A 23,072-nucleotide genomic window follows, 5' to 3' on the forward strand; every position below is an offset into this window, starting at 1 on the left:
TCTGACAAATAGATTTTACCAAATTGGTCATCATTCTGCTGACAAGGGATTTTTCAGAGTTGTTCATATTTTGGTAGTGGTGTGCAAGTAGCACGTTTCTGCCTGCTATGGCAGATCTGGAATGGGCTACTATCTGGAATGGGCTATTTCCCGGTCCTGCTAGTCACAAATGTTTCCTGATAACACTGGCATTTCCTTGTAGCAGTAGTTGAAGATGGAGTTTGCTCATTATCAGTTGCTCATTCATGCTTTGACCCTCTGCATCAGTGACGTACTGGCGAGGTTACTTTGTGACGTGTTGAATAATTTGACAGATGGATATTCTACCTACCCATCCACTTCAAAGGACTTGCCTAAACCATAGCTTTGCCTCGTGTGTTAAGAAGAGCAAATAGTGGTTATTTTTTCTACCAACCATCACATTTGGAAGGAGGAGAAATCAATCCAAGGAAAGTCATATGTCACTTTCTTTAACTACTTCTTCATTACAACTGTAAGGAAAGCACTTTTCTCTGGGCTTCAGCTAGTAGGGCAGCTTGATCCCTAATAGTGAACTGTGCATAGGATGCCAAGGCTGGCAGGTTTCTGTACTCAGTGAAGCAGAAGATAGAGATGAATAACTATTCCCCCAAACAAATATATTTGGGTCTCTATTAAACCTAGTCACAAGTTTTCAGTCCAGGACCAAAGAAATCTCCAATACAAAATATTTACTATGCAGCATAGCCAAGTAGTCCAGGAAGATGACCCATACCAAAAGTAAACATGTTGATACAAATGAGTTAAAAATGGTTACACTTTTATTGCAAGAATAATTAAGTTCATGTAGTCAGGCATCTATGGTGTTACATGGAAAACAAGCCACAGAAACAGAAAAGCATTGTTGACTCCAAATAAGCCTGAAATGACTGAGAAAGTTGCTCAATCTAATGGAGTATAACATCAGTTGGAGGCTATTATCATTATGCAGTGAAACATATACTGCACAAAAGGAGAAGTGGCTTTAAAAAAACCTGACAAATGATACAAAAACATGGATGCTAGGTTAATATTCTGCAGGGATGCACAAGTAATAAAACAACAATAAAGAGACAAAATGCAACATCTTTTTTCCGAGGCAGGTGTTGCTTTCTTACAGTTTACAAACCACTCATGAGCCAAATTAGACAATTTTTTTTAAAAGGAAAAATATAGCACCCCCTCCTTCCAGAAAGCATTTTTGCAGCTTGTATTTGGGTTTACATTTCTATGCTGTAGCTTAGCTATTTCACCCAAGCAACTACCTTACCAGTATTACCACTAGCCCATGTGTGTATGTAAGTTTGATCTTTTTTGTGTTTTTTTTGTTTAAACAAGCAGACATATAGAACAAAAGTTAGACACACCGATGAATTTCTAGCGCCCAAAACTGCTGCTGTTGCTGACAGCTGTGTAGGAATAAGAATATGAAGAACTTGTGCCGGCATCAAAACTTCCTCTCCTTGACCCACTGCGTGATCCTGAGCGAGATCCTGAGCGCGACCCTGAACGCGACCCTGGTGCTGAAGAGACATTATACGGGCTGGATATGCCTTTGGATGAAACAGAAGATGCTTCAAGTAATCTGAGCCCAGTTTGGTCTTCTACCATCGAGCGATTCATTGCCTCTCTGTAGGAGATCTTCAGCTTTGTTTTGGGGCAGGTCAAAATCTTTGCATAGTTGCCTATGTCTTGCAACCTTTGGGAAGTCCGGCCATCAATCAATCCTTTCCTAATAGCTTCTTCTGTACTTATTCTCCCATGTACTTCAGGGTCAACAAGGCCTCCTGTGATGAACTGGAATTCAAGGAAGCGTTGGCCAGCCTCATAGGGCAACCATTTCTCCTTCACTGCCTCTGCTGCCGACATTCTCTTTCTCCCCTTAATACCTTCAAAGCCAAGGAAGGCTTTCTGAGCTGGCTTCAGACGTGTAGCCATCTCATGGTCAATGATGCCCTGGGCAACTGCATCCTGGAGGGTAAGACGCTGGCCCGTGGTAGGGCATATGATACCTCCTGTACAAGCCTGGGCTTCGAGCAAACGTTGGGCAGTGATGGTATCAACAATCCCCCGTTGTACAGCTTCTGGAATTGAGATCTTTTCCAAATTTTCCGTGTCAAATATGGCTGCAATGGGAGTGGCTTCTTCTGGAGAATCAGAAAAGGAGCCAGAACTGCTTTTTAGCAAAATGGAAGAACTCTTGACGCTCAGTATAGTAGGAGACCGAATAACGGATTCATGTCTGAAGACTTCGTCACCTCCATTTCTATTAGCAATCATGTCTGCAAACTGTGTGAGGCTTAAAGATCCAGACCGGTACTGATCAAAAAATTTTCTATCCACAAGACCTTTATCAATGGCATCTTCAATGTCATATTGGTGGCCTGTTTTCCTATCTACGAGCACAACTCTTGTGCTCCCATCTGATCCAGTAGTAGTAATTTCTTCCCATTCACATTCTTGGTCTGAAAGCTCCATATAAGTGCTATAATCTATGAGGCCTTTATTATAGGCCTCCTGGACTGACATTTCTTTGTTTGTGTCAGGATCTACAATGACAACCCTACGTTTCCGAAGTGTATTTTTCTGTGAAGTCTGCACCACCTTCTTCTTCTCTCTCAGGGGTAATAGACAGAGCCCAGTTAATTCATCTATTTTACATCTTCCCTTCAATTGCAAGTAGGTCAGATTTTCTTCTGTGTTAGGATCAAAAAAGCCTTTGGTATCATCACTTGGATCAGACAGAATACCATTCAATTCTTCATTAAAGTAGCCTCGTTGATACGCTGTGTGCACTGGCAAACGATGGCTTTCCTTAGGATCAATGATTCCACCGGTAGCAATCTGGGCTTCCAGCAAACGAACACCGTGGCCTTTCTCAATAAGTTCCTTGTTCATCGCTTGGAACAAGGAGATGATATTTCCTGTTTCTGGATCTCTGTACCCAGTGACTGCTCTTTCGGCAGACAGAAGTTTTTCTTTAAATTCTATTCCAACAAGGCCTCTCTTGTAAGCTTCTTCCACAGGAAGCCTTAAATTATTTACGGGGTCCACAATGAATCCAGTAGCTGCCTGAGCTTCCAAAAGCTCAAGAGCTGTCCCTGGTCTCACCAAGCCTATTTTCATGGCCTGATAAACACCAAGCTTTTCTCCAGTAGCCTCATTATAAATACCAGCTATGCAACTGGAACCCTGCAGGAAATCTTTGATTCGATCGGTGACTTCTTCAACAGTGATTGCTCCAGTTTCCAGTTCATTTGCTGTTGACTCCCGAATTATGCCAGAATCAACCAATTCCGAAACGGTGATAAGCTTTCTGATTCCTTGGAAGGACATGCTTCTCTTTTGCACAGGAAGGAGAAGTAAACCTGTGTGTGGTTCAATTCTACATCTTTCTCTGAGCTTCATGTAACTTATAGCATTCTTACTAAGAGGATCAATTAAGGGCTTTGATGGATTATTCAAAGCTCTATACAAATCTCGATCAATCAGCCCACGGGATAAAGCAATATCCTTTGGCAAGAAGATACTATTGATAGGATCAACAATTCCTCCTGAAGCTAACTGGGCTTCAAGCAGACGCATCCCAGTCTCTCTGTCAACCAAATTTTTCTTGATGGCTTCTGCAACAGACATTGTTTTTCCCGAGAAGGGATCTTTAAACCCAGTGATAGCCTTTTCAGCCATGTAGATTTGTTCTCTGTCATCAAAATCAACCAGGTCTCTAGCAACAGCATTGTCCACAGTCAATAATTCATTCCGATGGGGATCAATTACCCCTCCAGTGGCTGCCTGGGCCTCCAAAAGCAGGATTGTGTTCTCTGGAGTAAGAAGCTGTTTACGTTTGGCCTCCACCAGAGAATACTTCTCTTTGGTGTTGAGTGAAGCCCCCGCTATAGCCCCAGCTCCTCTAAGATATGGTTCCAGTTCAGCAGCAACTTCCTCCACTGACTTCTGTCCTCTCAACAACTTATCCAGGGTGCATTTATCTATCAGCTGACACTCATACAGCTGAACTGCTGTGATTTTTTTCCGCAGACCATTGAAAAGCAATTTAGAAGGATCAATCATCAAGTGTTCTTCTGTCTGGGTGCCTCTGTGCGCCCCATATGGACGCTTTTTTAATTTTTCAATTTCCTTCTCCAATCGCTCCCGCTCCCTCTCCATTTCTGCCTGGCTCTTCCTGCTTGTCTCTTCTAAACGGCATCGATACCTTTCTTCAATCCTTTTGATCTCTGCCTGCAGCCTTTCAATTTCTATCAACAAGGAACTTTTCTCCCTCTCACTTTTGTCTCGTTCACATTCGGTTATCCTGATTATCTCTTCCTTCCGGGAAAATTGGCTTTTCCACTGATTTAAGTCATTCAATATCTGCTGCTTCTCATTTTCCAGCCGTGCTTTCAAGCGAGATTCTGATTCCAACATGCCTTTGGTACGATTCAGATCTTCCTCTAATCTAAGCAATCTCGCTTTGTCTTGTTCCAGGGTTTTTATTTTCACAAGCAGGGTTTCTCGTTCTTGCATGATATGATTGCACTGGCTTTTGGATTCTTGAATCCTGTGGGATGTCTTAAAAAAAAAAAGAAAGAAATAGGAACAAAATTAATGGTTGTGCTAACATCCAGTATTTATTATTTATTCTCTACTATAGAGTATATATACCACCTTAAGAGTAGTGGATTGGTGCAGTCCTGAGTAATGTAACACTGTATATTTTGCACAGTTTTGTGTCCAATTTTACTATGGATTGACTTACTGATAGAAATGTTTCATTTTTTTCCAAATAAAATGGACTGGGTACAGTCCTATTATAAATAAGAATATTAAATCTCATTTCTGTACAAGCTTGTGCAGAAGTTTGCATCCTTAAGTTAATGAGACTTACTAACAGTAACAGCAGCTGAACTTTCTTACTATTACTTTATTTTAAAAAGCCTTAGTGCAATCAGTAGTATTGTTCTGAATAAACAACTTTAGGAGAGAATTGTCATTTTAAGAATGAAAAGTTTTAATTTGAAATACAGAACATTCTCCTGGCATTTAGTGCTTCCTTTTTAACCTCTTACAATGTAAAATATAAATTGCAATGTCTTGATTTAGTGCTTTAGCAGTGACTGGGTTACTTTTTTTCCCCTTTGATAAAATTAGATTCGTTGAAAGAGATAAGAAAATTCTTGAACAATGCATTTTAATAAAATATTTCAAAAGAATAGTCAACTGAATTTTCTTAATACAGAACTGTTAATATAAGAATATTCCTATCAATTTCAGGGAAAGGTATTTTATGAATATGACTCAGGTGTGTTTAGTAAGTTTATTTATTCTGTAAGTTTACTCACAGAATATATTTAGTGAAATCTTCATTTACCTACATTTATATAAATGAGTGACTGCAAGAATGTATATAATGCATACACGTTGTATGCATTTGGATTCCCTCCATTACTTTGTTACTTAAATATATCATCGTTCAATTATTATTTACGAGCTTTTTCCATTCTTTCTAAAATTTCTTCCAACAAATGAAACTTGCACTTTAGCGATACATGGAGGATCATCAATGTTGCATCAATGTTTCAGAAACGAAAGAAAGATAGTGGAAAAAAGTAATTGGGGAATGTGTGATCTGATTTAAAAATTAAGACCTAATTAGAAAAGGCTAATAGGCCACAATGCAACATGAGGCACATTTAGCTATATATGTCTATGCTGGATTCTACCCTGCCTATTTAAAATGGACAATATGTATAGTAAGCTATACATAATATGAATATACATTAACGTTCATAAACATGTATATATGTTTTTAAACAAAGGCATATATACATTAACAGGACAACAGATAAGAGAAATAATAAGCAATGTTATAGTTCTTAACATTATGAGCATGTGATGTGTGTGCATGTGCATATATTTTATGTATGATTACATGACCATAGACACACAAATGCTCTTGTAAAGAACAGGAAAGCAAAGCAGTTCAGGTGACACGTCAATATGTAACTGCATGAGTTATATATTGTGCATCTCATCATACCAAGCAGCTCAGAGAAAGTAAGATTGAAGAATTTATGGAGATATGCATTTGGGGGATGAAATGGAAAGCAAATGAACTACAGATACAGTCTGTTGCAACAACTTTTAAATGCATAGTATGTTCAACAGAGGAATCTTTAGGATATTTTATATCAAAGTCCAAAGGTTTTTGTTTTGTTTTAAAAAAACAGAACTACAAAAAAATCAGTATAAAGTTAGAGTCTACAAAGTCAATAGTCTGGGAAATAGGACCAAATGGATTAACTGAAGTATGGCAGATGCTCCATCTTTCCTTCAGAATATCAAAATAGGGAAAGGAAGAAATTCCTTTAAATTGAGGAATTCGCTGCCATTTAATTATGTTTTATACCTCATTTGAACTTATTCCCAGAAGGACCTTAATCTGATCCTAAATCAAATTAAAAGAGCAGGGGGAGGAGAGACTGGTCAAAATTAAGATGCGCACACATTTAGTATTCACTGATTGAAAATGCATTGGGTGTTAAATTATAGAATCTGAAGGTGAATAAAGGTGTGATCAAATATTAGTGAATACCTCCACAGCCTGCTTTTGGAATTTTTCAATTTCCTGTCTCAAATTTTCCCTTTCTTTCTGTAAACCATTTATCACACCCTGAAGTTCCAGGGCATGCTTGTTGCTTGTTTGTAGTTGATTCTTTAGGTCAAGAATTGTGGCATTTTTTTCCTCATTAACTTCACTTCTGCCCCTTCTTAGATCATCATACTCCAACCTTACATTTCGCAACTCTTCCTCTAGCATCAAGTGTTCTTTTGTTAGATTCTCAGTAAGGCACTGAAGTCTTTCAATTTCTATCTTGCACTCATTGAGGCTTTTGCTCTTATCTTCAATAGCCTTCTGCAAGTGCTCATTGCGAATATGGGCCTGTTTTAAATTCTCCTGCTCTTGAACCAACTGGCGCCGCAAGGCTTCAATCTCAGAAGTGTATTTCCTTATCTCCTCCATGTACCGCTGTTTATCTCTCATCTGGTTATCTAGCACCTCCCTTTGGTGCCTCAAGTCATCTTCACTCCGTTTCTTTACAATCGAGATCTCTTCTATCTGCTGAGTGAGATTAGTGATTTTAACAGCCTGCTCTCTCAAAGTTCTCCTCATAGCTTCTAATTCTTCTTCTGCATTTTTCCTTTTGGAAGTTTCCTCAGCCGCAATTCTAGACTGCCTATTAAGTTCCTCCTCCAGCATGTGTTTTTGATGCTGCATTTCTTTTATGGTGCTCTGGAGTCTTGTGCTCTCTTGATCTTTCCCTTTCTTGTCTTGTGCAAGCCTTTCATATTCACTTTTTAGACGTCCCAATTCCTGCTCTTGAACTTTTAATCTGCTAATGGTTTCTGTTGCATTGATGTTAGCTTTCTCCAGGTCATACTGGATCCTTTGCAAGCGAATATTTTCTTCCTCCATGGATTTCCTTTGGCATATTTCTGCATCTAGCAATTTTCTGTTTTTTTCAATCTCTTTATTTTTCTCTTTCAGTGTTCTTCCTGCTTCATCGAGGGACTGTTTGTAATGTGCAATCTCCTCCGTGAACTTCTGAACAGTCTGTTTTAACTCTTTTTCAAGATGTTGTTTCTTTTGTGAGATCTCTGAGCCAATTGCTTTTTGCTGGTGAGCATTTTCTTCTACTTTTCTAAGATTGTCTGTTGTCTGACTTAGTGTGTTCTTCAGTCTCCTAATTTCCTCACACAAGCTCCTATTTTCTCTTACAGCATTGTCCAGCTGGGCTCTGTAATTACTGGCTTCCTCTTCTTTTTTCACAGTCACCTGATTTATTGTGGTCTTTGTGATATTAATCTCAGTTTCATACTTGTTCTTTAAACTAATAATTTCCTCATCATAACTGTTCCTTACCTTAGCCAACTCATTTTCAAGTTCCCATCGGCTTTTAGCCTCTTCTTGCAGTTGAATCTTTAACCTTTCAAGCTCTTTGACTTTTTCATGGATGGTCGAAGTTGCATCTTCAAGGGCCTGCTTGTATCTTGTATTGTCGTCATTTCGCAACTGGATGATCTGTTTCAATTCCAACTCTATCTGTTGTTTCTGCTGTATCACCTCTGAGACACAAGCCTTCTGCTGAAGGACATTTTCTTCTTCCCTTCTTCGCTGCTCTGTTGTGTCCAATATGGTCTCGTTGAGCCTGACGATCTCATCCTTCAGGTCTCTATTCTCTCTCTGCAATCGATCGATCTGAGTGCGGAGGTTCTTAGCATCATCTTCTTTCTGGGCAGCTATCTGATGAATGGTGGTCTTCTTAATATTAATCTCTGTTTCATATTTGTTCTTTATATTACTCATCTCCTCATTAAACTGGTTTCTTACCTTAGCCAGCTCATTCTCACATTCCCTCTTCCGTGTCCCCTCGTCCTGGAGAAGAACCCTTAACCTTTCTATCTCATACTCCTTCTCTTTGATGATTTTCTCTGATTCTATCTTTTGCCAACCAAGGGTTTCTTTTTCATTTTGCCTTGCCTTCTGCAACTGTTCAAAATCTGACTTCAGCTGGTCATATCTGTCTTCCAACAGCTTCCTTTTTCTCTTCTCATCTTCAATCTCATAAGTCAACCTTGTTATCCTTTCATTCAGATCTTTTATTTGCGCATAGCATTTGTCTAGGTTTTGCTTGGCTGTACTGCCATCCATCTCAACTTGTCTCTTCGTTTCTTCCAAACTTATGAATTTAGCTTTCAGTTGAGAACATTCCACCTGATACTTCTGCAGGTTTTGTTCCAGGAACTTGTGCTTATTGTTGCTATCAGAATTGGCATCTTTGGCCAATCTCAGTTCTTCTTCCAGTAGTTCTATTCTGGTGCTTTTCATCTGCAGAATCAAGAGACGGACAATTTGATCAACCTCATGCAAAACAATGCACAATGTTGCAAAAGAGGAAGCAAAAAGTTGCACATGTATTATTATCATTAATACAGTAGATATAATATAAAATTATTTAGGGGAAGTTCCTCTGTATTTTTTTCTTAGCATGCTAGCCTTTTATTGTTTACAAGTTGAGCCTTGTTTTATGAAAGCTGCATTTACACACACAAAATCTGTAGATGAACTAGTTTTATTTTCCCACAAACTGGTATCTATAGATACAATGGGATACAATTCACACAATATTGTGGTTACACCACATGTGTACACTGGCAGGTCACGGAAAGTGGGTCTTGCACACAAAAATCTTTATCACATAATTTTACCATTTGACTAGATTATATCTCCAACCTGAATATGCAATATTAACTATAACAGCAACAAAAATCAACAAAGTAACATTCTTAAAAGTGCTAGGAAATTTTTTTATCATTACAGCAAGGCATTACTTCTAATCTAAAGTTTACTTTGAAGCATTTAATATTTTGAGATACTGTAAAATTTACAAAAGGTCTATGACCAAAGAGAAATTACCTTTATATCTTCCAAGCTTTTTAACATTTCACTCAAGAACTTGTAATAATCTCCTGATCTTGTAAGAAGCTCAATGTATCGGGATTGAATCTCTCCAGCCTGAATAAGAATGAAAGAAGAGAGAAAAGTACAGTATATTGACATCCTATCTCAAATATTGTTTAGTTTATTTGAACAGATATTTGATTCTCATAAAACAAAATTGCCTAATCTTAAACTTGAATAATAATTGTCCTAAATTAGGGACAATTAATATGGAAAAGTAATGGTCTTGTACTATATATGATCTCCAAAACTGGTGCCTCCCACAACTCCCATCACATTGCTGAAATTGCAAATAACTTGAAATGGGGGACATGTACCTCTTGTAGAATAAGGCCTGAAGGAGACTGGACCATGCTCCTCTTGACAGGAATGTTCAGCAAAGTTTCTAGTCCTGAACTATAAGCTGCAGCCTGGAGTTCATAATCCTGTAAGCGCAAAGCATTTGTATTGGTGTACAATAGTTCCTACTGTGAATTTCAGTATTATTTTTTTTTAAAAGCAATATATTTCAAAGCTTGTGGAAAAATGAATACAGTGAAGTAGAAGGGGTGAAGCTGGAAGAAATTAACCAAAATAAGTATTGCTCTTTAAATCAACAATATATGGCGATACCCAAGTAGAAATAGTTGGACAGACACACGTCATTCTTTTATATTGTATGTGTTTAAACAGTCAAACTGTTTTATGAAAATGTTTCTGAAATAGTTTGATCTTACAATCATGTCAAAAGGAATTAAAGAGGAAGTTTTCACTCTCCCATTACCTGTTCTAAAATATACCAGAAAAGCATGAAGCAGACAGGACTCATTTGATTTGACTGCTATCTTACTCAGCTACATGGAGACTTATTTAAGCTGAGTGTAGCTGAGTCAATCCTATTGTGCTAAACCATGTTTTGTCTCAACCATTGTTTTCAAACAAGTCAACACAGTTAGTCTTGAAGATAAGTAAAGTAATTGTGTTTCCTTCCTATTTTTTTTTCTTTTCTTTTTATGAGATTTTTGTTTTACTGCTCATGCACTGATCCTACATAAGTTGGTTAAAGACTTAGAGAAAACACAAAAGCAAAGTATAAATAAATGAAGAAATCCCAAACAAATCATGCATGACCATTCATGAATCATGGTATGTATATCAACTATTGTTTAAAACTGTTTTACCATGTTTAAACTGAAACAAGCCAAAGTAGAAGCATACAATAGCATAAAATAACTGGTAAGCTCAACCATTTATTTAGATAAATGAAATTGATAAGTGCATTGAAATTGCACTTAGTTTTATTTCTAGTAAGTAGTTATTATCAGATTAAAGATGGAGATAATGATGTCTGTCTGCTGATGAAATAAGATCTGATAGTAGTAGTAGTGGGAGGAGAAAGTCATTCTACTAACACTGAAGCAGATTTGGAGCAGAGGCGGAGAAAGGAGGTCAAAGAGAAGTCTTAGCCCTCGCTCTGATTTATTGATTTTACAATGTGTACTAACAGCGCTTAAACCCTTGTTGTGAAAACATATTCTGAGAAAACAGTTTAAATATCTTTACCTTGATTGCAAGTGAGCACACTTCTGCATTCTTGACCACTTCTTCTACTCTGTCGCGCTTGCTTGTAATTTCACTGTGTAAGTTCTGCCAAGAAGAGAAATGAATGAATTTTAATCAAATTCTTAGAATTCTAAAGAGTAGGCAAGCATCTATCCACTTATATAACTGGATCCTCAAAGATACAGTGATAGTGAGAATGTTTAGAATAGTTTATTGTAACTGGTTGCCCCCAGACGTATAGTCCAATAACTAAAGAAGCCCAGGATAAGAGACAATTTTGGCATATTGCATATTTGGCAAATTGGATTGAAGTCTGATTTTAAGATATTATGAGCTCTTACTAACATACCAATACACATTAGAATGAATTACAAACTCATTTCATGATAGTTCTGAAGATCAGTTTGGTGTATTTAAGGCAAAACAATACCTTTTGCTCCTGCAGGTATCTCATGACAGTGCCAACATCTCCCAATTTCATGGCTTCAATGGTGTCCTGTCGGCGCCTGGCATCACAGATCCATTTATTGAAAGCCTGGTAAAGATCCCGATAGACCCTCAGCTGCTTCACTTGTTTTTCTAAATCCCACGATCTGGGGGGCGGGGGGGGAAGCAACAAATATACATTGATCCATTGAACCTGATTGATGCTGATTTTTATGACTGTATCAATGCAAGAAGTGAAGCAAAGGTCCCTTCTAATAGTTTCTAACAGTTCTGCTATCCAAGAACCACATTTGCATTGAGGATGCCAGTGATTATCTCTATGGGCATATACATAAAACACAATAAAAACAAAATATTTCCTACCATTGAACCATAGTCCCTTCTCTAAGAATTAGAATATCCAATTCTAAATCACTTTTTGTGACACTCTAAATTCACAGCCTTTGCTTATCTTGTAATGCCCATTAATCTCAGCTAAGCCACAATTGCAAAGAATGCAATTATATAGCAATATATTTACCAAAAAAAGTATGTAATGACGCTTGCAACAATATATGCAACACTATTTTTAAGTTTAACACAGCTCCACAAATGCAACTTTCATTTGTAAAACACGACTAGCTGACATGGAAGTGCATATTCAGCTACCATGATGACAATCGTTATTTCTACCTCTATCAGCCAGAAAAGATTATATACAAATACCACAGGATCAAATTTAAGCTGGAGGTTTATATCTAAAGTAGCCTAAAAATCACTTTTCCAGAAAACCTGTTTGTAAGAAATAGCACAATCTAATTAAAAAGAAAGTTCTTTCACTAGAACTTGCAATGTTGTATTTACAGCGAATGTAAAATTTACTGCAAAGCAATGATGCCCTTATGAGAAAACCAAACACACTGCTTCAAAGAAACAAACCTGTCATCCAGCTGTTTTTCCAGCCTTTGCCAACGGTCTCTTAGTTGGCTGACTCTATCAGCAAATTTTCCAAGATCTAAGTCATAGTGAGGGTATGTTTGAGAAGACTGGGAGTGAACCTGGAGAGCTTTCTGCAGCTCGGCTTCCAAAGTACCAAGCAACGACTTCTTCATACTAAGGTCTGCTTTCATTTTCTGCAAAAATACAGGCAAAAAAAAGAAAGAAAGAAAGAAAAATTAATTATTTAAGCATCTACGCTCTAAATATCAACCAATATTTTTTTTAAAAAATCCTGACCAACTTAAAAACTAGCAGCAGCATATCTTGCATCTGATTAGGCTTCTGCATTTGATAATCTGGAGGTGGCACTATAAAGATATAGACTAAATCTTACCCATGGAAAATAGACTGTATTTTTATTACACTGTCTAATCATGATATAGATAATAATATAGATAATAACATTTGACTTTTTGATGAAGTCAACGTATCATATAAAGCTATGGTTTGTTTAACTATTGTACTGAACAAACAATTAATTGGGGTCATTCATTAGGTGAAGGCAACTTTGAACAGTTAAGTCATAATTAGCTGTGCTCACATCAGTGATAAACCAGAATTCCACAGAACTCCAATTTAAGCAGATTGAATTGTGCTCACAGTTTCTCAAGGAAAATGGCTATAGTATTGAGATAATGATGCAAAGGAAAAAAAATAACAAAAGTTGGGAAAACCAATGTCCAATTTTCACTTATTTGTGAAATGAACAATTAGTATTACCCTATTAATTCTTCAATTCACAAGCAACTCTGAAAGCGGACACTGGTTTCCCCAACTTTTGCTCTTTTTTTTTCTTTTAATGTAAGCTTTCTTATATTGTACTAAGTATACTTAATATGTAAAGTTATAAAGTATATAGGATATAAAGTACCATAAAGTTATATAAGTGGCAGTAATAGTTTTCTCCCATTGACAAGTTAGTGGTTATTTTGGCTATACTCAGGGGTGAAATGCTCCCAGTTCGGACCGGATCGCTCGATCCAGTAGTGATGGTGGTGGTTGGTTCGGAGAACCAGTAGCAAAAATTCCTGCCCCCCCTCCATGCCCAGCTGAGCCACGCGATCATCAGAAGCTTTTTTTTTTTACTTTTAAAAGCATTTTTTTCTTCAGCTGAAAAAATGCTTTTAAAAGTTAAAAAAAGCCTCTGATGATTGCGTGGCTCAGCTGGGATCATCAGAGGCTTTTAAAACCTCTTCGGCCAAAGAGGTTGTAGAAAAAATTCTTTTAAAAGACTCCTCTGACGAGCCTAGCTGAGTTGCCTGATCATCAGAGGCTTTTTTTTCTTTTAAAAGAAAAGAAAAGCTTCTGACGATTAGGCAACTCAGCTGGGATCATCAGAGGAGCCTTTTAAAAGAATTTTTAAGAGGCTTTTAAAACCTCTTCGGCCGAAGAGGTTGTAGAAAAAATGCTTTTAAAAAGTTTTTTTTTAAAGTTGGCCACGCCCACCCACATTACCCCACCACCACCAAGCCACGCCCACAGAACCGGTAGTAACATTTCACCCCTGATATAGGATATAAAATACCATAAAGTTATATAAGTGGCAGTAATAGTTTTCTCCCATTGACAAGTTAGTGGTTACCTTGGCTATACTCACTAAATAAAGTTCAATTCATAACTTCATGTAACCCATTAGTAATCTAATCCTACATTTTAAGAAAAAAAAAGAAAGACAAACCATCTTTTACTTTCTCACCTTTAGGCAAACTCGGTAGGCTTCTACTTTATCTGGGTCCAAAGAAAGAGTGTCCTCTTCTGTGAGCCTAATTTCGAATACTCGGATCACATCATCTGTCTGGAGAATTGCCTGAAGCAGCGATCGCAGGGCATTTAAGCTGTAAGAAAAGGGACATAAAGAAATCAGGTACTAAAAAAAGGTTCAGTATTTAGCATTACTAATATTTAGTATTACTAGATTTAATATCACCTTAGTGCAAGACTCCACTAGAAAAAGATTATTTCATGTGCCCCCAATTCAAGTATTCTCACACTGCTAAATGTTCGTTCGCTTGTGGGCATTCCTATTCATACAAATGCTTGGGTGTTTAAGTGTTGCAGAATAATTGTACTGCCTGCTCCCTTGACTGGAAAGCTGTACACTTCGTTGCATTGTTCTATTCTATGTTAATAAATAGTGTACCGTCAACTTCTGAAAAATTTGGAAAGGATAAGGAAGAGCAAACAAGTATCCTGATCTAAGGCAGGATAAGGAAAAGTAAATCCTTTATTCTGTATGCAAAACCATTTGATGCACATATTTATATAAGAAATGGACATATTTTTGAAAAAACATGGGTCAACTCATTGCAAAACGTAAGTTATTCATTTATGAATAAGCCAATTACATGGTTTTCCACTTCCCTATTTTAGTCACAGTGAAACCTTGTGTGGCAGGCAGGGATAATACAAGTTCCCTAATAGCTACCTGTCTTGGAACAGACGACGGTAAACATACTTTGTCCTTTCTCTTTCTCTACAGAATATTTTCAATCTAGAATATATGAAGGCTTTCAATCCTCTTAAAACATATGCTTGGTTAAATAAGAAAATTAGCAGCTGAAAACAAAGCAGGTTTCTAGAATATCGTTAACCAGGAGTCCTTTACATTGTTATTACCTGTCCAAGTAGCAAGCAGAAACCCCATTAATATTTTCCAACTTCTGAAACAAAGCACTGATTTCAGACTGCAAATAGTGATACTTTTCAGAGCCTCTAAAATTTGGAAGGTAATCTTGTTGCCTGTTGAGAGCTTCTGCCATTGACTGGGATTCAGTTTGTATACTCTGAAAAGAAAAGCAAATATCATTTGCATGTACGCACATTTCTTGTATTCAAAGAAACAATCTGAAACTCACTCTTTGATTCTAACTGGAAATGCAAGAAACTAAATTTGGGGTCCTCTAAGAAAGCTTCAGGGACTTCTCCAGGCAGCTGCCAGGAATCAACACTAACTTGAACACACATTATACAGACACACACATATGGACACAGTGCAAAACAAAACATCTAGCACTGCTTCTCCCTGAACAATATTGTAACTGATGTATATAGAATTGTGTCACAATTACACCAGAAATGGTGTAATGGCCCACTTCCAGGATAGAGAACAGCCTAGGGATGCCACAGGGCAGAGTGGCCTGCTCTCCCTTCCCAACATGAACTCTGGAACTCCAGAGATCTTCCAAAGGTAAGTGCGCAATCAGTGTGGGGAAGAGGGTGTGGGAAGAAAGAGGGGAGCAGACTCAATGTCTTCAGGAATCCAAAGGGGCAGGAAGCAGCACATGAGGTGCCTCAGGGAGTGAGAGAGGCTTGGGAAGGCAGATCTGGGCCTGCACTAGGTCTCCCAAGGCACCCACTGTTCTGCTTAACAATTACATCAAGGAGAGAAGGAGTAAGAGAAGGCTCACGTGATCACTCACTTAACAACCATCATGACTTACGACTGTCATGGGCAGGCTCCATTATGGTAATAACTTGAGGACTTCCCACAATCCCAGGCCACTAACTTCAGTAGTATCAGAATTGAAAATGTAGGCCTTAAGAATATGTCAAATGTAAAGAAAAGTAACAGGGGGTATAGGGAGAGAGGATATGGATAAATTTATTCATTGCAAATTACATGTACCTCTAATTCACTGATTCGGACAGACAAATTATGAGACGCCCCTTGATCCAACTGGAAGGGAGTACGTTGCACCATCCTGAACTCACAGTTTTCAATCTGGCGACGCAATTTCTGCAGTTCCATGAGCAGCCATGCCTCCTGCTTTTCCTTCTCTATAGTTATAACTCCAGTTACTGGAAATTGGGAGAAAAATGGGAGAAAAAAGAGAGAACTGGGAAAAACAAGTTTTACACTGAAGGGAAAAAAAAGCTGTTTTGAAACACATTTGAATATATGGATAATAAGACAAGTGTCACATTTTCATCAGCAGTATGGCTTGGAAAGGCAATCAGGTATAATTTGAATAGTATGCTGAATATCCTTGTCCTTCTCTACCATTCAAAAAATGCAAGAGAAAACATTAGGCGGATGTGAGAAACCACCATATAGAATTAAAATATATTTTCCTATAGTTGTCAGCATTCCATCATTCATTGCAAATGCTTTTATTGACAAGTCTTTTTGCTTTTTGCATGAGGCCTATTTGTGAAGGCCACACCTGCCTAAGCTATGATACTCCAAGTTATATTCAGCTCTCCAATCATACACAATAGGCTAACAAATCTTTGGGAAGCTTACATAATCTTATTAATACAATGAAGAGGTCACTCAACCTCAGATGACTCTTGGCATTCTATATTTAAAAATAAGAACATTTTTTTAAAAATCAGAAGGGTCCCAAAGGCAAACTATATAACAACAAAACAACATAAAGGGGCCAAACCACCACTCTGCCGCAAGGCCTGTGAAAGGAAAGTTTTCAATGACTTTCTCAACATTTCTCAACCCCAAACAGAGGAAACCTCAGGAAAATGCATAGCTAGCAGATGGTCTGTGGCTGGATTACTGAGTCACCAGCAGATGTGAAATATTACAACAGGTACAAGTATTTATTACGTCACTAACCTATGGGAGGTCCTGTTGGTTGTTGACGTGGAAGTGTCATTACCAATGTCTGATAATGCTTTTGAGCATCCGTGATCTGAGTCTGCATATTCCTCTTATCATCATCGCCAAACATCTCTGAGCCTTGGCTGTTCCTGATAAATTCTTGGTAATGGATCTCCAAATCAGTAATTATTCTTTGATAATCTTCTCTGCGCATTGTCTTCAGCTGCAAAAAATGAGTGCGAACAATTTCAGGAAAAATAACCCCAACATGTTGATGGCAAATTTATCGCTATTTACTGCATTGCTGTAGATGAGAGGAAATGATTCAGAGAATGGGGGGTTGAAGACTAGGGAAGGGGGGATGACTAAAAATGACAAATGGCTTAAACATGTTGATTTACATTAGTATAAAGGGTCTAAACTAAAGACTATAGAATGGGCAGATAAGAGAACACAGAACGTTTGTGTCAATAGATACAGGACTGCTTGCAAAATTAAGAGCTATCAGTATAGACAAGGGCTGAGAAAAGGCAGACAGTTTTTTAAACATCTGGAATGCTTGTCTTGTAATATATTAAGTCAGTTCAAAGAATCAAAAAATGGTTGTGGAAAGCGTGGAAGCAGATCCTTCAATACAATAGTCCCAAGCCTTCTATGCCAGAGGGCAACCTGATGTGGATAAGGTTGTAATTACATCCAGCAGTCTGTAATTGTAATTACATCCAGCAATCACCAGGTTAGGAAAAGTTGATATATTTGATTAGCTGAAATGTTTCGCTGTAGCTTTACTGACAATTTCACCATAAATCAGACCACAGTGGACTGCAGGGGAGGCCAATAACGTTGCAGCAATGCAATGGAAGCCCTGCAATATTGGTGCATGTATAAAAATGAGTGAGCTTCCATCACATTGCCACAAAAGCCATCCTGATTTTTTATAACCTGGTTCCACCGTAGACATCACAGAATCAGATTCCATAAACTCCTTCTATCACCTTGAAAAGCCAATGGTTTAGATCTGTACTTTATATATGTGACTAGAGCAGAGTTCAGCTTTAGTTTCATTCAACCCATCTTCCTTCTTGCAAAACTCCTCAGCCCAAAAGCCTGCCCCTGTTGCTTGGTGTCTCTTAGGAATGGTAGGCAACTTGTCCCAGGAGTGCAGACAATGTGGAGAGCTGATGAGAAGCACTCCAGCCTTCCCCAAGTGCAATTTGCATACAAACTCAGTTATTGCATTGTTCAAATGCATTGCCCGGCAATAAAGAAGTATGGAATGACTACAAGCTCTATTGAATATCAGAATATCAAGCGCTGATTATTTTTTCTTAGCCTATCACACTGAACATATTGTTTGTCAAACTGTATACACACACATATCACACATCTCCGTAGACTCAGCAATGGCATAAATGAAACTTCAACCATAGATTTTCAAAACTAGATACCCTGGATCCCCTGTCCAGAAAGAAAATTGCTAATTATATGTATACCATAACAACAACTACATAACATATGATGCCTACCTTAGCAATAGTCATCGCCCTGATTTTCTCAATGTCAATCATACAATAATGCCAAGACACCAAGCTCTTCATGTTGATGTAAAGTTGATTCCAGAGAGCCATAATAGCATCATAGTATTGTTCAATTCTAAAGAGTAAATGAAAGGGTTATTTACATTCAGAAAGCAAGGTATCTCTCAATAATTGAGTGTCTTAGGGACCCCCACACATAAAAGCTGTAGTATTTCCAACACTAAATATTTTTCAATTCAAAAATCCAAATGTTTCTCATATTTATATTATACATTTATATTATTTGGGAGGGTGGGTTTTTAAATGGATGGGTAGATGGCTGGCTGGCTGGCTAGATATTCAGGGATTGCTCACAGACTCAACTCCAATTATAACAATTTCTGAACTCTGTGCTAAATGAAAGATGGGAATGTGTCTGAAAAAAGAAACATCCACATTGGATTCATTCAAGATGCAAGCCTCTTGGGCTTTGAAGAACCTGGACTGTACTGATTTGCCAGTGAACCAACTTTATATTTTACAAGTGCGCCATATCATCCATGCCTATATAGATTGAAGGCAGGGTTAGGGATGCATAAGAATCCCATAAGCCACACTGATACCTAACTACTCCAACCTCAATCTTTATTATCTGGAATCCCAAGACAATATATTGCAACACCTTGAAGGGGAACTTTGCTTTGATGGAGGTTTGAGCAAAGCACTTGTTTGAAACAGAAGTATCATGGCACCCTCATTCTATGAGGAAAGTAACCATACTGCTTTGTTCATGCAAGGGACGTGACATATCATCTGGAACAGCTCCTCCAACAGCATAAACCCAACTCTGGCAAGCAATGCCATATGATATGCTGCTTAGTTTCTCCAATAGGGTTCTCCCAATATCAGAAAAGGTTTCTGCTCAGGCAGAAGATTTGAATATGTCTTCTAATTTTGTTAAGTGACAGGTAGGACAAAGAGAAGTATCAAGGCAATATGGCACAAACTTGCACAGGGCTTGTATTAATTCGGCATTCTTGTAACTACTGGGAAAGCGCTTGCTCATAATACTAAAAAGTTGAATGAATGTGGGTTATATACACACCCCTTTATAAAATATGTTTGAATCCAGAAACAGTGCTCCGGATCTCCTCAGTCTGAGAAATGCATGAAAATACTAAACTATTGTATATTTCTTAGTAATTTAAAATATCTTTTATTATGTTTCTATTCTAACTGAAAAACACACAAAAAAATTCCGAATAGTGTCTTTTATTTATAAAACTAGCAGGTTCTTATAACTGCATAGGAAAAGTAAATTTTCAAAGAATATTTGCACCATGAGTCCAAAGCAGGTTTTCCCACCCAAGACAAAATCACTAATTTTGCTCATTGGCTTTTGATGAGGAAAGGGTGGGATTTTCGTTAGGAAGTCTTGCCTTATACTTCAAGCAATAATTGGAAACTTACTTGGTTGCCAGATCCACAGCTAACGGGTTCGGAGGTGGGATAATAAGACTAACAGATGGCACTAGCATATCTAGCCCCCCTGGTCCGGTCACATGCCATTTGCTACGTTCACTGTTGTCTTTTAAAATGCACTCGTCTCCTTTGCGCATTGTTTTCTGTGGGAAAAAAAGGGAAATGACTGCAGCTGGAAATAAACTACAACTCCCTGGTTTTTTTCCAATTTCCATTATTTTGTAAAAAAAAAAAAAAAAGGATTTAAATGGAGTAACATTCAGCCCCTCCAAATCCCATCAGTATGGCTAACAGTGAATATACCAGTGGCTCTGAAACAACTCAAAGATCATGACTTTTTCAGGTCTAGAATTAAGGCTTGAATGTTTGCACCTGGCATAGGATTATAGAAGACTTTCAAAAATGGTTGAATATAGATCTGATAAAATTATATTACTAGAATATGCTTTACACCAGGGATAGTCAACCTTTTTATACCTACCGCCCACTTTTGTATCTCTTGTTAGTAGTAAATTTTCTAACTGCCCACCGGTTCCACAGTAATGCGCCGGGTATCATCATCTGCATATGCCTCTCATGCATCGTGGATTGGGTTTGGGGTGGGGCCACCGGCTACCAACTCTGCTTGTCTGTTACAGCTGGGTGGTGTGGGGGGAGATGTGCGAGCTATTCTGGGACGAGGCTCTTTTATTTGCGGTCGCAGTATAGCGCCATTTAGTTTCACTTACGTAACGTGAACTAAACTTATGCGCGGGCGATACAAATAGTATATTTTCAGAAATTTAAATTGTCAAGAGGAATTTTATGAAAACCTAATGAAAATGTTTTTAAATAATGCTATGAATTTTTTTTAAAAAAGTCAAATTAAAAAAAGGAAAGTGCTTCAGTATTGAACAAAACCCCTACCGCCCACCATGAAAGCTGGAACATCCACTAGTGGGCAGTAGGGACCAGGTTGACTACCACTGCTTTATACTCTTAAATCATTTTCCAGAATCGTAGTTAATGAAGAACACAATAATGTGCTACTCAATGCATCCTTGCTTACTCTAGAACAGTTGGTTCATTCATATGAATGACTCTCCACCAACCTCCAGAATTTGCTAAGAGAGATCTATGATGTTATTATTTGTGACTGAAGATCTAGTTTTATCATTTTTGAAACATTTTGCATGATGTTTAGAAGGACAGCAGTTGCATTTAAGTCACATAATTAATAGCAATAGCACTTAGACTTATATACTGCTTCATAGTACTTTACAGCCCTCTCTAAGCAGTTTACAGAGTCAGCATACTGCCCCCATCAATCTGGGTCCTCCTTTTACCGACCTTGGGATGATAGATGGCTTCTGCCACAAAAATACATTTAGGCCACAGAACGTTCTATGTGGCATTAACACGAGGAGCCCTAATAATGGGATTCTTACCAGATCTTGTTTGTAGTCACACAGAGCCCTGAGAATGATGGGCTTATTGGACTTATAATCAGGGTTACGTGGTTTCAACTGTACTATCTTCTTCGACTTATTCACCAAATTTTGCACCTGCCTCTTATATTCCAGGATTTTCTCTCGCTCAGCCTAGAAGGGGGAAAAAAAGTTGCAATTAACAACTTTAAACATCAAACTGTCATTGTTATTGTGTCAAATTGGATTTTAACTGAAATTATAGGCAGATAGCAGTATTTCATTGACAATTCTAACATAACAAGCTTTCAATCTAACATTATCTTTAGGAATACCCTCCACGAGTATATTATCAGTGTATAATTAAGATGGCACTACTCTGATTTCCTTTCAAACACAGAACCTTTTGTATGAGGACAGAGTGATGTAATATAGAACATCACAGGTAGTCCTCATTCAGTGACCATAATTGGGATGGGCAATTCAGTTGCTAAGTGAAGTGAAACTAAGTTGCTAAGGGAAACTGCAGCTATGTTTGTTATCTTACTTCAGCTTTCATTTGCTTTACAGACCAGTGCAGTTACATTTTCATCACCACTATAAGTACAAACAGTCACTCACAAGGTAAATACTTGTGAGGTTTGCACTTATAGTGGTGCAAACACTAAACAGCGCTAAAGAGTGATGGCACTGAACAAATGATGATTACAACCGATTCTCAGAGTTCTGGCCATCCATGCACCCTCATGGTCACACTACCACAACATGCTTGGCAATTGGTTCACATTTATGACTGGGTGCAGTGACTCTCAATCATGTGATTGCCTTTTATAATCTTTCCTGCCAATTTTCCCAGAAAGTCAGTGAGGAATGTAACAGGGAAAGTGACAAGTCACTAGAGTAAGTGTGCCTTATCCATGCATCCTGTTCTAGCCCGCCTGCGCTCATGCAACGCTGACTATTCACACATCTGCACCGCCTCTCCAAGTCTTCTTTCTATCCAAGCATCCCCTCCCTAACTTGCATCTCTCACATACCTCCTAACACCCTCAACAACCCTCCCCTGCAACCTCATGCAGCCCCTTGCTCCCTTCCCTATCTGGCAACAGCCACTAACCTGCCTGCCAGCCTAGGACTTGCAACTTCCTGCTGGCTTCCCTGGTTGTGGGAAACCAGCAGGAAGTTGCCTTGCCAAACGATATAGGATCCAGTTAATGATGTCAACTATGACCACCAATGCGAAATGGTGCAGTTGCACTTTAATAACATCCCTTAGTGACAGAAATTCTGGACTGAATTGCCATCGTAAGTTGAGAACTATCTATATAGACTGTTAAGCTAAGAGAGTTTATGGTACAACAAGAGACAATTGCATCCATACCTCTAATTCTTTAATTTGCTCCAGCAGAACTTGCAAAGACATATTTTTATCACAGATGAACTTCTTCCTGATGGCATCCTGTAAGTTCTTCAAGTAATTCTCAGTAGACTGGGCTTCCTCAAAAAACTAGAAAAACATAGAACAAGCAAACACATTTAACAGTCTCTTTCACATATTGGGTTTTCATGGGATATATAGAATGTTCCAAAAGTCTTACTGCAGCGCA

The 23,072-nt window shown here is 38.1% G+C and overlaps 1 protein-coding gene across 3 annotated transcripts in view; it reads right to left on the minus strand.

The window, feature by feature from the left end:
* Window positions 1-778: 778 nt before the first annotated feature.
* Window positions 779-23,072, minus strand: part of DSP (desmoplakin) — a 48,596-nt gene continuing 26,302 nt past the window's right edge. Inside the window, exons 10-24 of one of the 3 annotated variants that reach the window (XM_058178995.1) lie at window positions 22,847-22,972; window positions 21,487-21,639; window positions 20,048-20,202; window positions 18,587-18,713; window positions 17,076-17,283; window positions 16,131-16,303; window positions 15,122-15,288; window positions 14,202-14,340; window positions 12,446-12,639; window positions 11,511-11,673; window positions 11,081-11,164; window positions 9,856-9,963; window positions 9,494-9,592; window positions 8,408-8,905; window positions 779-4,587 (exon numbers count right to left, since the gene is read on the minus strand). In XM_058178995.1, coding sequence (XP_058034978.1) covers window positions 1,396-4,587; window positions 8,408-8,905; window positions 9,494-9,592; window positions 9,856-9,963; window positions 11,081-11,164; window positions 11,511-11,673; window positions 12,446-12,639; window positions 14,202-14,340; window positions 15,122-15,288; window positions 16,131-16,303; window positions 17,076-17,283; window positions 18,587-18,713; window positions 20,048-20,202; window positions 21,487-21,639; window positions 22,847-22,972 — 5,586 coding nt within the window. In that variant the 3' untranslated portion in view covers window positions 779-1,395. Of the gene's footprint in view, window positions 4,588-6,610; window positions 8,906-9,493; window positions 9,593-9,855; window positions 9,964-11,080; window positions 11,165-11,510; window positions 11,674-12,445; window positions 12,640-14,201; window positions 14,341-15,121; window positions 15,289-16,130; window positions 16,304-17,075; window positions 17,284-18,586; window positions 18,714-20,047; window positions 20,203-21,486; window positions 21,640-22,846; window positions 22,973-23,072 lie in introns of all 3 variants that reach the window. The other 2 variants (XM_058178994.1, XM_058178993.1) reach the window with 2 other exon arrangements.

The sequence above is a fragment of the Ahaetulla prasina genome, chromosome 3 (genome assembly GCF_028640845.1).
Source record: "Ahaetulla prasina isolate Xishuangbanna chromosome 3, ASM2864084v1, whole genome shotgun sequence".
NCBI classification, from domain to species: domain Eukaryota; kingdom Metazoa; phylum Chordata; class Lepidosauria; order Squamata; family Colubridae; genus Ahaetulla; species Ahaetulla prasina.